Source organism: Peromyscus maniculatus, chromosome 3 (genome assembly GCF_049852395.1).
Source record: "Peromyscus maniculatus bairdii isolate BWxNUB_F1_BW_parent chromosome 3, HU_Pman_BW_mat_3.1, whole genome shotgun sequence".
Lineage (NCBI taxonomy): Eukaryota > Metazoa > Chordata > Mammalia > Rodentia > Cricetidae > Peromyscus > Peromyscus maniculatus.
Genome location: NC_134854.1, coordinates 54,393,549 through 54,410,157, shown reverse-complemented (window position 1 = coordinate 54,410,157; position 16,609 = coordinate 54,393,549). Strand labels below are relative to the sequence as shown.

The 16,609-nt window shown below is 40.8% G+C and overlaps 1 protein-coding gene across 5 annotated transcripts in view; it reads right to left on the bottom strand.

The window, feature by feature from the left end:
- Positions 1–1,019: 1,019 nt before the first annotated feature.
- The window catches only part of Dgki (diacylglycerol kinase iota), a 452,147-nt gene continuing 436,557 nt past the window's right edge, over positions 1,020–16,609 (bottom strand). For all 5 annotated transcript variants that reach the window (XM_015989976.3, XM_015989977.3, XM_076566517.1 and 2 more), the window contains 3 exons: positions 13,899–13,935; positions 12,223–12,322; positions 1,020–8,844 (listed from right to left, as the gene is read on the bottom strand). In XM_015989976.3, coding sequence (XP_015845462.1) covers positions 8,728–8,844; positions 12,223–12,322; positions 13,899–13,935 — 254 coding nt within the window. In that variant the 3' untranslated portion in view covers positions 1,020–8,727. The remainder of the gene's footprint in view (positions 8,845–12,222; positions 12,323–13,898; positions 13,936–16,609) is intronic.

Here is a 16,609-nt window from a genome sequence, read left to right as displayed (position 1 = left end):
GGTTTTGCAATTTTGTTTTGCATTCATTTAAGAGGAGATTACTTGTAAACAGCTCATATCTTTCATTTTTAAGAGAAAAAGGCTAGGTTTATATCCCCAAATAACAATGTCTACTATCTGCGTAGTTAAGATGAAAGTACATTTAAGTTTGTGGATGAAACTCTTCAGGCTGATCTTTTTCTTCTCAACTTTTATTATGGGCCAACAACACACATCTGTGAAGGAGTCTAAACTATGGGCAGTTGAAGAAAGTCTCAAACAATATCCATCCCTTTGGGAGTTCTACTACAAAGATCTTCCATTAGCTTTCCCCATTTGCCCACTAAATGCCACATTCAATTCATTTCTACTGAGCTGCATAAACTGAAACCCCCAGCTAACACTCCTTGAAGCCACTCTGTACAAGTTTGCTTTCTACACTGGGTTTTCATGAGGACAATGTTTGTTGAGTATGTATGTTACCTGTGAGTTATCAGGAGAGCCTGCACTAATACCAGAGTCATCTTATTGTGCTATACCTGGGAATCTGTTTCAAAATTATTTGTGTCTCTTCTTATCACTCTGCTCTTGTTTTTCTTTCCCAAGCCAAGGACAAGGAGTGGGGCAGGAGAGAAGAGAGAATGGGGTTGTACAAGCTCCTTCAGAGGAGAACTCTGGATACGATACATCCCCTAATTATCTGAGCACTGACACCCCACCCTACCCCAGCCAGAAAACCCGGAAGCTAGGACTCAGGCATTAAACTTATAGGCAAAGGGAAGATGGTCAATCAAGACTATAATCTCCTTCAATAAAAAGAGTATGGAAACACTAGCCTATTGATGTGAGTTTATGTCTTATTTGGTCACAGAGAGGTGTAGAAAAGCTTCCCTGTCTCTTTATGGCCAGAAACACACAGGCATCTTCAGTCCTTTCTCAAAGCCCCAGTCCCAAACAAAAGGGCAAGGAGAAAAAAAAAACATATATACAAACACATATGTGTGTGTACACATATGTGTGTGTGTGTGTAAGAGAGAGAGAGAGAGAGAGAGAGAGAGAGAGAGAGAGAGAGAGAGAGAGAGAGAGAGAGAGAGAAAGACAGAGAGAGAATGCACAAATATTTAAAGTCACAAAATTTCTACTTCTAATGGATTTGGGCTATATCTGTTATAATGTTCAATAATGCCTTTGATTCCCCTAAGAAGCTGCCAACTAATTGTCAGGAACCTGGGAGCAAATGGGCTCTAAGTTTTACTTCAGCCTAAAATAACAGAAACTAAGCCTGGGAAGTATTACATGTTCTTTTTCTCCAAGTTCCCTCACAATTATGGATTGACTTTCCTATGATCCCTGAGCTGACTTTTAATCTTCACATAAGTACTAGAAGAAATAGTTGAAAAACGCGTTGTTTCTCGAGGAAGCCCAACTGATTTTTCTAGATGCAATGTTTAGAAATGAAAAGCCTTACATAATACAGCTACCAGTGCTTCATGCCTTTTTTTGATCTGTTCTGTACTTGGTTTAGAGTCTACACATTGTTTGTCTCTTAGAACTTGGATCTGACATCACCAAGCAGCTAGTCTCCTTTGGACATTTTCTTCCCCTAACCTAACATTGCCTTTTTTTTTTTTTTTTTTTTTTTTTTAGGATCAAATACCCTACTACAAATTCGCCAGTCTGCCCATAGGCAATCCTTGGAGAATATGAGATCAGAATGACAAAACATTATCTATTCTTTTCAGTTCAAGCACAGCATAGTTTCCCATATGTGTCAGAATGTCTATTTATGTGGTTGTGTAGGATAAACTTTACACCTACACCCTCCCATAAACAGATCAACCATGCCTTGAATGATAGGGCCACTCTCAACACCTTTTGGTACAGCATTCTGAAACAATACCAGCCTTCAAAGGAGGTAAAATAGCACTTCCATTTACACACACAGAGACAGAGATAGAGACAGAGAGAATGAGAATCGCAAATAGATAAGTCATCAACCCTCACCTCTAGGTTCTTTGGATGGTTTTACCACAGTTTCCAAATCTTTTGTGTTTGAAATATGTCCACATTTGCATGCCTCTTGATAACAAAAACTCTAGAATTCTAATTTTAAGATCTCTCTTGGTTCTATTCAACTTGGCTGTGAAATTTTAGGTAGACTTTCTTCTTTTTCAATGGAGAAACCTTTGTATCATGGAAATCTGAACAACAGATGTAATACTCCACTGAAGGCAATGGTGCAAAACTATTTTCCTAGAAAGCATCTGTTTGGGGCATGTTGGTATGTTCAACAGATCCCTTATCTGGTGGGAACCCTGTCACTGTGTGAACTGTGCAGGTTGATCACTGTGCTGGAACCTAGTTTAGAACATCTTACCTGCATTATCTTCCTCATAGAATTGTATTAGATACCAAAGCTCAGAAGTGTCAAAATGCATCAAACTATCAAAGCATTGACTTAAAAAAATCTTATGGAAGTTGTTAGTAAACAATATTTGAATTGTTGTTTAAATTCCTTTATACTGTAAACCACGTGTGTGTCTCAGTAAAGAGCTGAGAAACAAGAGAGTCCCAGTTGTTTCCACTACCAAAAGCAGCCAACTTAAGACACCATTGGCCTCCAGACACTGGAACACTGGAAGCAGAGAGAAAACCTATCCCACCATTTTGTTCTGTATTTCCTCCCTTGCAATTACCAGGTTGGTACCAGAAGCCAAGGGATTCTCCATGATGCCTTTCATGTACATTTACTTAGCTCCTAAATGTCCCTGGGGCAGAATTCCCTTCTGATTAGGTTACAGTTAACTCTAAGAATCTCAAATCACAGTTCTTTCTTATATTGGAAGAATGGCAGATTTCCAATAAGGCTTTACTTGAGAATGTCCAAAAATATTCATTAACACCTAAGATGTTTTCAGAAAAATTCTGAATTTTTATCTCCTTATTTTTTTTGAGTTCTTGTATCTGTGCTTAGTTGGTTTTACTTTTTAATTTTTTTTAAAATGAGAACTAAAGACTACCCCCTCCATGGTTTTAAAGTTCCTCGTATATAAAATGTTTTAATTAAGAAATCAAGGTTCTCATTAATTTTTAAGATCAAATGTTGCCATCAGACAAAGCCATCTTCAAAGTGATGTAAAGAAATCAACAATCTAATTTCCAGCCCCTTCAGATCACAAATCCCTGCTTGTGACATGCCTAAAGATGGTCAAATACCCTTCATTTAAGTGTTTCCAGATGTTGAAAGTTTGTAACTCTGTACAGATGCCCACTGCACTATTTGGCAACTCATACTTCATCTTCTTTATATTTAATCAAAACCCACTGAAAATTCTGCTTATTATTCCTGGTTTAGCTCTTGAGGGCTGGTATAAATAAATCTTAGCCTTTACTTAAGTAGGGTTTCTAAGTTTCATCTTAAAGCCAATGTTTCAAATATATTTTTAAGAATATTACCAGGATTCCAGGGAAATGGAAATACAAAATAATACTATTGCATTTGCTTGCACCGAACTAAAATATACTGGCCAAAGAGCAATAAAAATAACAAAGATCCTGGTAAACTTTCAGGGCATGCTGAGGTTCCCTCAAGTCCAAACACATGCAATTTACACAACTTAAACTACTTAAGTTTGTCTCTGGTTCCTTGTCTGCCACTTCCTTGAAATCATTTATCTTTTGCAATCATATATAGCTATATTCTTAGTGAGGTGTCTGTATCACAGTGAGTGATAGATATTTTGAAAGAAATGTTGAAATACTTGCAAATACAATTGGATGAGGCTGATTGAGTGTGTGTGTGTGTGTGTGTGTGTGTGTGTGTGTGTGTGTGTGTGTGTGTGTGTGTTTCCTGGAGGAACACATCATCCAATATCCAAATTTCTATTGTAAAGTATTTGTTTTAATAGCTTTATGATTATTTTGTTTCCTCTCTGGGACCAGAATAACAAATTTCAATGTTCTGCGTGAGTCGATTATCCAGTGTGGTATCCTTTGCTTATTTCTGTTTTTAGGTTTCTCATTAAGATGCATTAACAACCTAAAAAAATAAAAATAAAAAAACACAGATAGCCCTCAAGAGTATAACCCATATATAATCTTGTTCTTTGGGTATGTTAAAAGTACATGTCACTTACACCATTTGAAATGGAAGAAATATCTATAATTGTGACCTCTCAAGTGACTAGAACAAAAAATAAACTAAACCTCAAAGACTGCTTCTAAGAATCAACTTGTCATAATTCTATAAGACGGCTGAGGTCACTGGGCACATACGTACCTTTGGGCAACATAGGTACTTGCCCCAGAGGGAAATTTCATGTTGATATATTTCAATCACAACATCTGGGGAAAATTTAAGCAGCTGTGAAACAAAGTGATAGACAGTAGTGCCAGAAATGTTGGCACAGCCAGAGAACCGGGGGACAGAAATGGGCGATGGCTGGAGCATAGAAAAAGGATATTTTATCTGCTGAATGTGGAGCTCAGTGCTGAGAAGCACCAAGAAATTGAAAGGCAGTGTTTCTGAGATGTGGGCAGAAGGGAATTTATACTAAATACATATTACAGTGTGTTCAGATAGCTAATTTAATACATGGTCTTTCTTTTCCTAACACGTACATAATTTAGTTGCATAGAACAATTAGCAGTCTTAGTTGGTGGTTATGATGAGCCATTTTAACAAAGATCTATTTTTACTTTTCAAGAGCATAACTGAATAAAACACCATGCTGTGCTCAATGATTTAATTAGCTTCTCCTACTGGAAGACAAGCTGCTCCAACCCCCAGACCACACCCAAGTATCTACCCCTTCCTGACAATAGCTTGCCCTAGTTAAACAGCATCAGAAAGTCTGGGTGTTGATCTTATCAACTCAGCTTAAGCAGGGAGGGGATCAGAGAAGAAAGAATTCTCCTTTACTCCCTTGATTTCCAAAAGCAGACAAGCCACAGGGCTAATGTTGGTTTCATGCATCATGGAAGGCAACATATAAATAATCAGAAGACTCATTGGTCATGGAATTTATGACTCTGACAATCACCAATGCTGTGTGCAACTACAGTGATACAGGGATAGAAGCAAGCGCACCAATGGATGAAATAACAATTAGATGAAAATTCTGTTACTGTACCGATCATCACCTAGTAGTGTTAACTATTCACATAAAGATGGTTTGCATGCTTTTAAAATGTCTTTTCTTCTAAACATATGTAATATGTGTATATGGCATATATGTCCATATGTATACAAATAAATACATTTCTATTTATGGATGGATGGATATGTGTGTACATGTACAGGTATGTGTGTATATGAGCAATATATTTCTGACATAACATACAAGCAATCATGATTGTCCACATTGACAGTGTTTCTTGCTGGGTGCTGAGACACACCAGCACAGAAGATGCCTTTCTGCTGCATGTGGTACTTCCCGTGGAGTTAGAACTTTTATTAAATGCATGTGCTACTTCCATAACTAAAATGTGTGTTCATATCATTGCCATGTGATTAAATGAAATGGCCACCTTTCATTTTCTTAGACATAAATATCCTAGGGATTCTATCAAATACATTTCAGAGATCCATTAGGCAAAGGAATCTCTACTAGGTCCCAGTAGAAAGAAATGCCCTGTTGAGCATCTCAGTACCCAGACAAATCTGCCTGGGTAGTTTCTGGGAAGACAGGAAGCAGCAGGGCACAGGGGCCTCCCACCATTTCTTACTAATTTCACAGCAGCTGAATTCTGCTTTAGAACTCCCACTGGGTTTCAATCATCACCTCTATGGAGGTGACCAGAAATCTCAAGGCAAAAATCCCCAGTCACCCTGTTTAGCATTCTAGGCTAAGGAATCCTCTCCTGGTCTCTGTTGTACTAGTAAATGTGGTAAGGGCAAGGCTTGGGCTAATGTTTCATGGTCTGTGTAATACAAGGTTACAAAAAGGATTACCTTTACAGCTCCAGAGTTCTGTCTTTTAATAACACTTCATTTTTCATACTTCTACCAGCCCACTTTAAGGAGGAATTCCAGAGAAGACAGTTCTACAGCACAAGGGACTGGATACAGGAGAGTCAGCTAGGCTTGCTGTTCCTTGTAACATAGCCCCAGCAGGATGCATAAAGACTTTTTTTCTACAGGTACCCATTTTTATGTCTGAGAAAGTTTGCAGGGCCAGGATTGTACCATTTTCTTCTGTACCTCCTGTTGGCTCACTAAATGTGACACTATATACGTAAGCAGGCACTCCTGGACCACACGGCTTTAGCTTTCTGATGCTCAGAACTATCACACACAACAAATAATTTTTAAAAAGTCCTACAGGAGGTAGACTTAATGTTGAAATCATGAAATCTATAGCTTCTCTGCTCACATTGTTTTTGAAACCCTAAGTTTTTTTCCAGAGACAGATCATGTATATTGTTCCTCAACTATAATGCAGAATCTATTTTTTTCTTTTTTTGGAGGTGGGGGGGCAATTTCTACATGTACCAGGACCCTTACAGTAGTCAATACTGCATCTACTTTCACGCCAGGGACTTATTTGTGTCTTGGAGTCATTGGGCACTGGCTCATAGCCACCTCTATCCTAAATTTTCTCTGGGCTGTTTTGAAGCATTCTCACAGAAATGTGAGATGGTGGTTGATGAAAATATAGTCCTGCATCTCAGCAGTGGCCAGCTGGATAACCAACTGCTTGGCCAAGGGTTTGGCTCAATCTCAGAGATGGAAGGTTCCATTCAAAGCCAGGTTCCAGTCCATTCTAGGGATTATATTTGTCATCACAATATTTCCTTGACAGCCCCAACAACTGAAAAATTCCTAACAGAAACTCAGTGACTTCAGCTCCTGGAAACAATCTCATCCAGACCCTTTGCTTTCCCTCCCTATAAAATCCAAGAGAGTTTCAGTTCTGAGATGGATGACTAGAAACATATTACTCTTAGCCAACCCACTTTCCCCCAGCTAGAAACGATGCCAAGTTTGATCTTGAAATGACTATAGGGAGTCTCTGGTAATGGAATCCCTACCTACTCAAAGCTTGCTTACACTTAATATGGTACATCATATCCGACCTTTCAAAATGATGACATGTGATTCTGATAAATGAATTGTCCCCATTGGACTGTGAGATTAAAGGTCACATGCAGAAACACAGAGGAACATTTTCCTTTGTTCAAGGGAAAAATGGAAGGAAGCAGAAAGAAAAGCCCTCACATCCACTTGTATTTGTGACCCACACCTAACTAAGTCAAGGAGAAGTTTGAATAGAAATTGTTTTGCTTTTTTTTCTCCTCTTTATTACCTGATTCCTCCAGATCCACAGCATGAACAGAAGTAACAATTTCATAAAGCGTTTCTGTCACAGTGGTTTATATTAAGAAGTTTGTGACAGGAGAAAATAAAGCCGGGAAAAGAGCTTAATAGACCCCCCAAATGTGTGGAAAATAGGGTCATCAGACATGATCTCAGATCCTAAAAAAAAAATAAATAAAAAAAAAAAAATAGGTGAAGCACAGACTAGGAAGGGCCAGGCATCCTGAGAGTCTGACCATGGAACTGGTGAAATGAGGCTTTGTCCTTGGCCCAAGCCTTCCTTGACATCATGAAAACTGAACTTTTGGAGAAACAAATGTGAACCCCCTTTCACCACTGTATCCATGAGCCTGTAGTAGTGAACCTCAGCCCAAAATGCTGAGGCTGTTTTCCTGCTGAAGTACATTGTTTTAACACACATTGCTACTTTTATTTTTGCTATTTTTTTCAAGTCAATCAGACCGCTTTCTAGTATCACTTTACAAAGCTTAGGATTTGAATGCTCCCTTTCCTATACTACTGTCCTAGACAGGTCCAACCCTGTCACTGAAACAGCACTTAGAATCACATGGCTCTGTAAACTAGCTCTGGGCTTCCATTGACTCCTTGACTCATCTCTACTGCAGCAGAAGGCAAAGATGGCTACACATAGGCAGTACCGAGCTGTACAAACAGCCCAAGCTGAACCAGTCCTTCCTACCACCAACAGCACAGCTGCCTGCGCTGACCCCTGGGTAACCTTCTGAAGTACTTCAAGCACAGACAGCTCCCATACTACTTCACCATACCTCAGAGACAGAGCACACAAGTTGACATTACCCCCATGGCACTTTCCCGGCTCCTATGTGATGAAACCAGACGGGGAGGGGGCATGCAAAGCCACTAACTAGTCTTGGTATATTTAGTCTGCAAATGGAAGTGGTTTTACAGATAGGTTTCTGCAAGACATCCAGGAGGGTTTCAGGGACCTTCAGACAACCTTGTGGTTGGAAGACTGAAAGTAAAGAGAAGAGATAGTATATTTTCTAAATGGATGGGGGATTACAGTAGAATTCTGTGGTACAGGGGAAAGATGAATGCAGAGAGGGAGGAGGGAGCAGTGCCATTTATGTGAACATCCTCGGTATCTTTAAAATAAATTAGACAGGTGAACACAGAAGTTCATGCTACTTGCTGGAAGCAATAAGGATCAAATTTTGTGGAACGTGTACTCCACAAATCTCCAGGTAGCCTGCCTCTTTCTCAATGGGCTATCATGTCCTGTTGTACATCCCGGTAGCCCTTAAAACCTGGTAGTGTGGTCTCAGATAGATCCTTGCAGGAGAGAGGCGGATATGGATTCCATTAGCTTCTTCCAGGGGAGCTGCCCAGTGGCCAGGAGGGTGTAGATGATACCCTTTGCTTGAGTTCTTTTTGCCTGTCAACCAGGGTCAAACAGCAGTCTCCAAGTCCTCATGACCAATGATCTTATAGTTCTGTCGGCTTTCTAGATAAGCAGCCAAATCTGGGTCCCCAGCCTGCTGTGCTCGTTCTTGGGGTGTCTTTCCCTGTAGATAACAGAAGAAAAACAAATAGTTGGAGTGAGATGATATCCGTACATAACAGACACGGGGTAGCCAATGATGAGTCACTACACAGAATCCCTCCATGATTGATGTTTCAGAGTTTACAAGATGCTTTCCCATCTATTTGCTTCTGTAATCAGGGTCATATAAATGTGTGCTGGTAAATGAAAGGACGATGGCGGAGGATGCATCTCAGTAAAACAGGAAGTCATGGAGTCTCCCCGAGACGGTGGGGAGAAACTATGTGCTGTGAGTTTGAAAGCCTAGTGCTTTTCAGGAGGAGACAGGGGAAATACTGAATGAAATGGGGATTCTATTTTAGGATGGAAATAGTTCGGGGTTCCTTTTCACTAAACACTGGGAACTACATCGCAGAGGCTGGAAGGAAGAGTGCTAACTCACAAATCAGCTAGAAGGTACTTCCTTGGCTGGTTTCAACACCCATCTTCCTAAAAGTTCACTCATTTAGTTTACACCTCGTACTAAATTGTTAGCGTAAAGTTCCTATAACATGTTTACACAAATACAGTATAGCACCTTGCCTTCACTTTGATAATAATGAAGCTGACATCCCCACCTTCCAAACATAAAAACGTAGGGGGAAGTGGACCTGAGTGGACCGGCAGTGAGTTCTTTGCTAAGAAAAATCTCCAGGGATATTGCTTCTATACTAAAAATTCCAAGAGAAGCTGCATTCGCAGGTATGTTCAGCTTTGATCTAGCACCGTGTTACAGAAATGGTAAGATTAAAGGATTCTGAAAAAGGAATGAAGCACAGCTATATTACTATGTGGTAAGATCTATAGAACACAATTTTGAATGAAAGGTTAGGGTGTTCAGTAGCATGGTATGACTCCAACTGAGTTTAAACATAAGATCCAAGCAGACATAACTACATGTAAATAGAGATTAAATTTTAATCAAATTTTGGCCTAAGTGAGAGGATTTCAAGTGACTTTTGCTTTTCTTGTGTGGTTTTCTGTATTTCTAGTTTTCTGTGTATGATCATAAAAAATCAGAGTTATTTATATTTTGAAAAAAAAGAATGCACTTATATACTTCTTCAAAATAGGAAGAAGTCTCAAATACCTTGAGTCCATTTGTCTAAGAAACTTGGAGACCTCATGAGTTTCAGTTTGTTTCTGTTTCTTATGTCTCTTCCCTTTGTTTTTGTTATCTGAATGGTGTACAGGACCAGCCTTTGTGTGACAAGTGGGCAGCAACCATACTGTGGTCTGAACTGCCTTCGCCAAGCCAGTTCTCCCAGTGTGGCCAGGACTACTCCTGCCTACAAAGTATGAATTTCTGGATTCAGTGAAACACTGAAATATCTCGGTGAACCTTCATCCTGGAAGGATGCCACATGAAGCATTTATCTGTCATTTGAAATGTGTTGTCTGCTTAGCTAAGCAGGTAACAGATTATCTAGACACCCAGATCCGGTGTGTCTGGTGAACCCGGGGAGAAGCAGGGGCGCAAAGGGTGCCAGGGAATCCCATGTCGTGTAGCTGGCTCAGAAGTGAATGAGAAGAGGTCCATTCATAAGGCAACTTAGCTCACAGGGTTCACCGTCTTTTAAGAAAGGCCCAGGGCCCAAACTGTACATATGCAGATTTTGATCATTTAACCAAATCTAATGGAGTTTGCAACTCCAATGATCAGGCTTCCAAGTTCTATGTGTGTGTGCCACAGCTACAGATACCGGCTCAAACCGGTTCCTATTTAATGAAAGCCTCGCCCACACTTTAAAACTCCTCTTTGAAACACAGAGATACAGTTAGTGGTAGTCCTTTCTTTACTGTCTGCTCCAAGTCCTTCAAAACTCCAAGTGCCTATCAGAACAGAAGATGGACTCCTATGATTGATAGTCTCCCTCCCTCCCCCCTCACCCTCCCTCTCTCTCTCTTTGTCTCTCTGTCGTCTTTCTCTCTCTTTCTCCCTCCTCTGTGTGTGTGTGTCTGTCTGCCAGCCTGCCTGCCTGTCTCTGGTCCTGTTTCTGTCTCTGCCCTTGGTCAAATCCCCTGAGTTACAAGACCCCCATACTCCATTCATCAACTGTCTCTTGGTGGTTCTCTGGGAATTAAATCTTCTGAGGATGGCACCAGATCTGTCCCTCCTAGATTCTTCCTGGTGCCCTCCCTCCATCTATGACCTCTTGCTGATCAAGATGGCTTACACACTCTACCAACAACCTCTGGCCTCAAGACCATTTTAATATGCTTACATACTCTGCAGATTCAGAACCTAACCTAAGAGTGTAATCACGACTCAAGCCTCATTGATATAAGTATCATTGTCAGGTGAAAATCTGGGCTATTGAAGTGATACAGGGCAGTAAACTCTGTTACTTATTGTTGTCACATGTCCTACTGAGGTGGTGGGATATTCTGTCCCAGATGAGGAGGGCTGAGTGGCTCAGACGGTATCAGGCTACAAGTCAACAGAGTTAATAGTGCTACAGCTATTCTTCTTCTGGCTTTCTGCTCCCATCTCTGTCAATAATAGTGTTTTTCATGCTAGTTTCTATGGTTGACATTTAGGGAATATTGTAAAAAAAAAAAAAAAAAAAAAAACCCATAGAAAGACTTTGAAAAATTAAAGGTAACTGGGGTTGGAAAGATGGCTCAGCACCTAAGAGTACTTAGTACTCTTGCAGAGGTCCCAGGTTCAATTCCCAGCACCCATTTGGAGAATCACAACCATCTGGAACTCCAGTTCCAGAGAATCTGACACCTCTTTGGGCCTCAATAGACTCTAGAACACATGGTGCATATCCATATATTCACACACATAAACATATACACATGCACTTAAAATTAAATAGATAGATACAGAGTGGTGTGGATATACCAAGGTTACAACTGTTACCATCTCAAAGTGAAGTCCCACCGCCTGGGGAGTCAGCCAGCAGGCAATCACCTTTGGTACCCATGCATGGAGCAACACAAATCATAGACTTTAAATTAGATTAGATTTGGTGCTGAAGAGGAACCCTAAACATATTTCCTAGTAGGCAGGCTAGGACATGCACTCCACCTCATCCCTATCTTCTGGCTGTGAGTCTCACTTGCCCATTCCTTGCCTGCTGGTGTTTCATGAGAACACCTCGAGTCCCATGTCTTCCTTTAGCATGTATAGAGGTTTATAAAGTACCCAGGCAAACGCACACCCTCCCTTTGTGCTTCTTCATTTAAACTGCAGTTTCTCTAAATGAAGCACTCTATTTTTTCCTCCTTTTCCCAAAGCTCCAGGCCCTTCCATGAGCACAGAAAGGATGCTTGTGCTGCGGGCACAAGTGGAGGCCACAGTGCCTGCAATCTCTCACAGTGGGAGGATGCTTGCACTCACTCATCCTGTTACCTTGGAGTCTGTCTGTCTCAGCGATGCTCCTGCGTCCACCAGAAGCTGGCACACAGCCCGGTTCCGTTGGCAGGCGGCCTTGTGCAGTGCGGTCTCGCCCCTAAATCAAAGATTAAGAAACCAGGCAAGGGTTGGAGACAGATGAGGTGATGGAGGCAGCAGAAGGGTGGAGGGGCTGAGCCTTCCCAGTTGCTGACACTGTGTGCTCCTTAGCCTCCTCCATGGTGAGAAGCTGAGGCCTAGGCCAGCAGAATACGTGCATGCTAGGGAGATGGCTTAGGGAGTCTGCAAATTCCTCAACTTATTCATTAACAGACCTAATATCCAACTTTAACCACTTGTCTAAGATGTGGCTTGGTAATAATTTTTTTTTAAAATAACTACAACTATTGGATTTAGGACACACTGAAAGATACTGAGTAAAGTTGTGCAGATATGTCCAAACTCTTAAGGCAGAGCATGAATTGAGCTCCATGGAGCTCACACAGTCCTGCCCTTCCAACGTGGTAGAAGCCATTCTGACCTTTATGAGTCTATCCTGAGAATTCAACTTTGAAGAGCCAGGCTGACTTCTTCCCTTGATAATCAGCCAATATTGGATTACATCTATCAAGGGGAAGGATATCTGAGAGGCTCTAGAAGACTCCAGCAAAATTCACAGGCCCAAATCCTCCCAAGTATACAACATGCCTGAGACCAGCCCTCAGTGTGTGTGTTGAGGGGAGGAGGAGGAAAAGCAGACAGGCCCCCAGCTGTCTGTTAGGTGAACAGGTGAAGGAGGTACTGCCATTCTGAGTTCCAAGGTATAAAGATGTTTAATGCCAATATGTTTCAGGAAAAGTCAAGTGTCACCACAAAGAGGCCAAACCAGGATGAATGGTGGCCCCACTTACAACCATGCCAACATGCCATCTCTAAGGATGAGTGGCTTGTTTCTGTGACCAGCAGCTCATAGTTCTATCCCTTCTCACTTGCCCTCTACCCCATTTCCCATGTCTACCCCCTGATCACTAGCTCATTCCTCTCTAAACCCGCTCGCTCGTCTTTATCCTTTGTTTGACCTCTTTGAAAATCCCCAGTGGTCCCCATATGGCTTTCTGAGTTAATTATTCATCTTTTTCTTATTCCTGTTAGTGAAAAAGTAGCTATTTGGATGCCAGAAGAATAAGAAAGATGAAAACAAACATTTTCAGTGTAGGGACCATCCCAGAGCTTATAATTGTTTGAGTAACTACATTTCCAGTTCTCCAGGGGTGGTATACAACTTGTTCCATCACAGACTGACTAACAGAAGTTGTGCCATTACATGCCGCAGATGTCTTAAGGCATGGATTCATCATTTTCTCACAAATCCCAGATGAGAAAAAAATGTTGCATATGGTGGAGATAACTATACATGTATTTATTTATTGTCAGCAGTCCAAGTACCATTTTAAAAGTATCTTGCTGGTAGGATGATAGGTAATGATAATGATAGCATTGACTATGTATATAATCATCACAATACAAATTATTGGGTTTTGTTGTGATGTTTTATGAAGCAGATTACCTCTGCACAACCGTTAATACAGTTTAAAGTGGGTGTTTAATCAATAAAATTAAAACTGATATGCCTCATAGACTAGATATGCTTTGAATACAACTGTTCAGATTATATAATGAAAGGCAACACTCACGTTTCACTGTCTGCCATATCCAATAATTCTGCAGGTCCTAAACAACAGCGACAAAAAAAAGCAAGATGTTTAAAAATATATTATAAGACTAACTGTTGACAGAAAATCTATAGGTGAATAATTTAAATGATGAGGAAAGGTGAACTGAAGAGATAAATTTGGTGACAAGGTTAATAATAAGACAAAGCAGGGGTAAGAGGATTCTTTATCACCAGTTTCCCAAACTCCACCAGTCAACACACACACAGATGGCTCAGTGGATGAGAACACCTGCTATGAAAACAGGGGGACCTGAGTTCAAAACTCCAGCACTCAAATTTTTATAAAGCTGGGCATGGCCCTCTGTGCCTGGAACCTCAGCATAGGTGGGCAGAGAAAAGTAGATCCCAGAACCTCCACGGCCAGCCAGCATAGCCAAGTTCAGTGTGAGACCCTGCCTCAAGGAGACAATACAGAGAGCTGTAGAGAAGGACACCTGACACCTTCCTCTTCTGTCCAGGTGAGTGACTGTACCCACCATGCATGTGTGGATCCACCATGCACATGACAGACACACACACACATACACACACAGACACACACACACATTGAAAAGGGAGATTATTTCTCAATGAAGTTGAAAAAATGAAATTAATTTCGGATAGAATAACTAAAAACTAATTGTCTCAGTAGAGAGAAAGGGCCAACTGAATGGCTTTGGGTCTTTTTCATTCTCCAGCTACAGAAAGGGGCCTTCTATAGTACATTGAAAAAAGTAAAGACACACATACATCATCTATTACACATGTTTTGGAGATAGGATAAAAAGTCCACTTTTTGAAATTTTTCATTGTCAAAATGGAATAACTGCCATGCATACATGTCAGATTATTACAGATGCACCATTGTGTGATATTTCTTCCAAGTGTTAGAATATAAACATACAATGAGTTGTCCTTTCTCTTTCTCAATGTCTGCTTACTAATTAATTAATTTCTTCTACAAACATTGTTTGGGATTTTCACCATTCTATCTCCTGATCACTACTTCCTTCCATGAAATTCTTCACCCTATTTACTCTGAAGGTATCAGCTAGACACATTTCTTCCTCAGAGCTCCCTCTAAGTTCATACCACTCCCTACCTACACGACACCTACCCTTTTGGTATCCTATTTGTCATACTTAGATACTATAAATTATCACCTATCCTAGCCAAGTAGAGACTGCTGGTCACATTATTCAACATGACACTTGTCAAACTACTTTCATGTCACCAGCTTAGTTGTATTTCTGTCCCTTGGGACTCTAATAAACCTCTGAGTTTCGTCCTATGCTTTTTCCACCACTGTGTCTTCCTTTGGTACTGAGCATAGAATCCAGTCCCAAGCAAATGCTTAAATGTTTGACTGAATTGATGAGTAAACCTGCTTCAGAGGGCCAAACATGGTTCTGGCACTAAACAGTTTACTCTTGAGAGACATGATCCTTGTGATTTGTGACCTGTGTTGGTGGAGAGCATTATCCCTGAAAATTATTCGTTATGTATAATGTGAAAGGAAATGAAGAGGGTGCAAGTTTCCAACCATGATTGCCATTAGCAGAGAGATGGTTGAGATATTCTAGAACCTTTGTGACACTCCTGGTCATCCAAGAGCTAAGTCACCTTGAATCTTTGTGTGAAATGCAGCTAGCATGTAGAAACTATTGCTAAAGAGACTGTTACATATCACTAAGTTTCCATACATCCCATCTGGTACTTATTCTCAAATGTTCAGATGATGTTCAAGGCCTTCCTCATGGAACTCCCTCTCCTTAATGTGTTGGTAAGGTTATACCTTTTCACCTAAGCTAAACTAGTGATGGCCTACCTCACTAGTATTTCTCAAGCTTTCCCCCACTCTAAGAGCCTGTCTCCCAATCTCCCTATCCATGATAGCCTTCCTCAAAGCCCAACTGTGGCAAGGTCCTCCAAAGAGACATCTGACAAAAGAAATTTAACCCTTCTCTAAATCTGATGATGCTCACAGATTCCACCCTATGGTACATATTTGCTTTTCAAATATATGTCTTGCTTCCTTAAGTGAATTATTCTAAATCTCTGAAATGTAAGAATCACATTATTGTTATAAATTTTATATCAATAAGTATATGGATCAATTAATGGTGACATTTACCTTCCACCTTGAGTTTCTATGAGTCAATAAAATCTGTTTAGCAACAGTGCCTGGTACCCCATAAGTACTTCATAAAATGTAGAGTAACAACTGTAGTGCTTTTGGGCACATGGTAGCTGACCATATTAAGTCAAAACACTGCGACATCAGTGAAGGAAGGTGACATAAAAGGGCCGCTAACTCCCTCTTGATTTTAAGCCACTTGTTGACTCAAATTCTAGAGATCCACGCACTCCAGGCTTGTTCAATTGTTCAGTTTCTGAGAGGAGAGCCTCAACAGGATCAGGAGCAAGAGCATCACGGCACCTGAAGCTCCACCTAAAGAGACCCTGCTATCTTCAGAGAGCCTTTTAAGCCATTTACTTAGAGAGCTCTTCCAGGAGCACAGCAGCACAGCTTCACCTGGCAGCTGTATTCCCATCACTGCTGCTCTCTGCACAGTGACTATGGCAACAAAGGCCTTACAGCATCTTCTCCTTTACTCTTTCCTGATCTTCAGAATCCTAAGGCTCTTCAGTGAGTCCCAAGACTTGCTGGGTCTACGGCTCTGTGCTGGT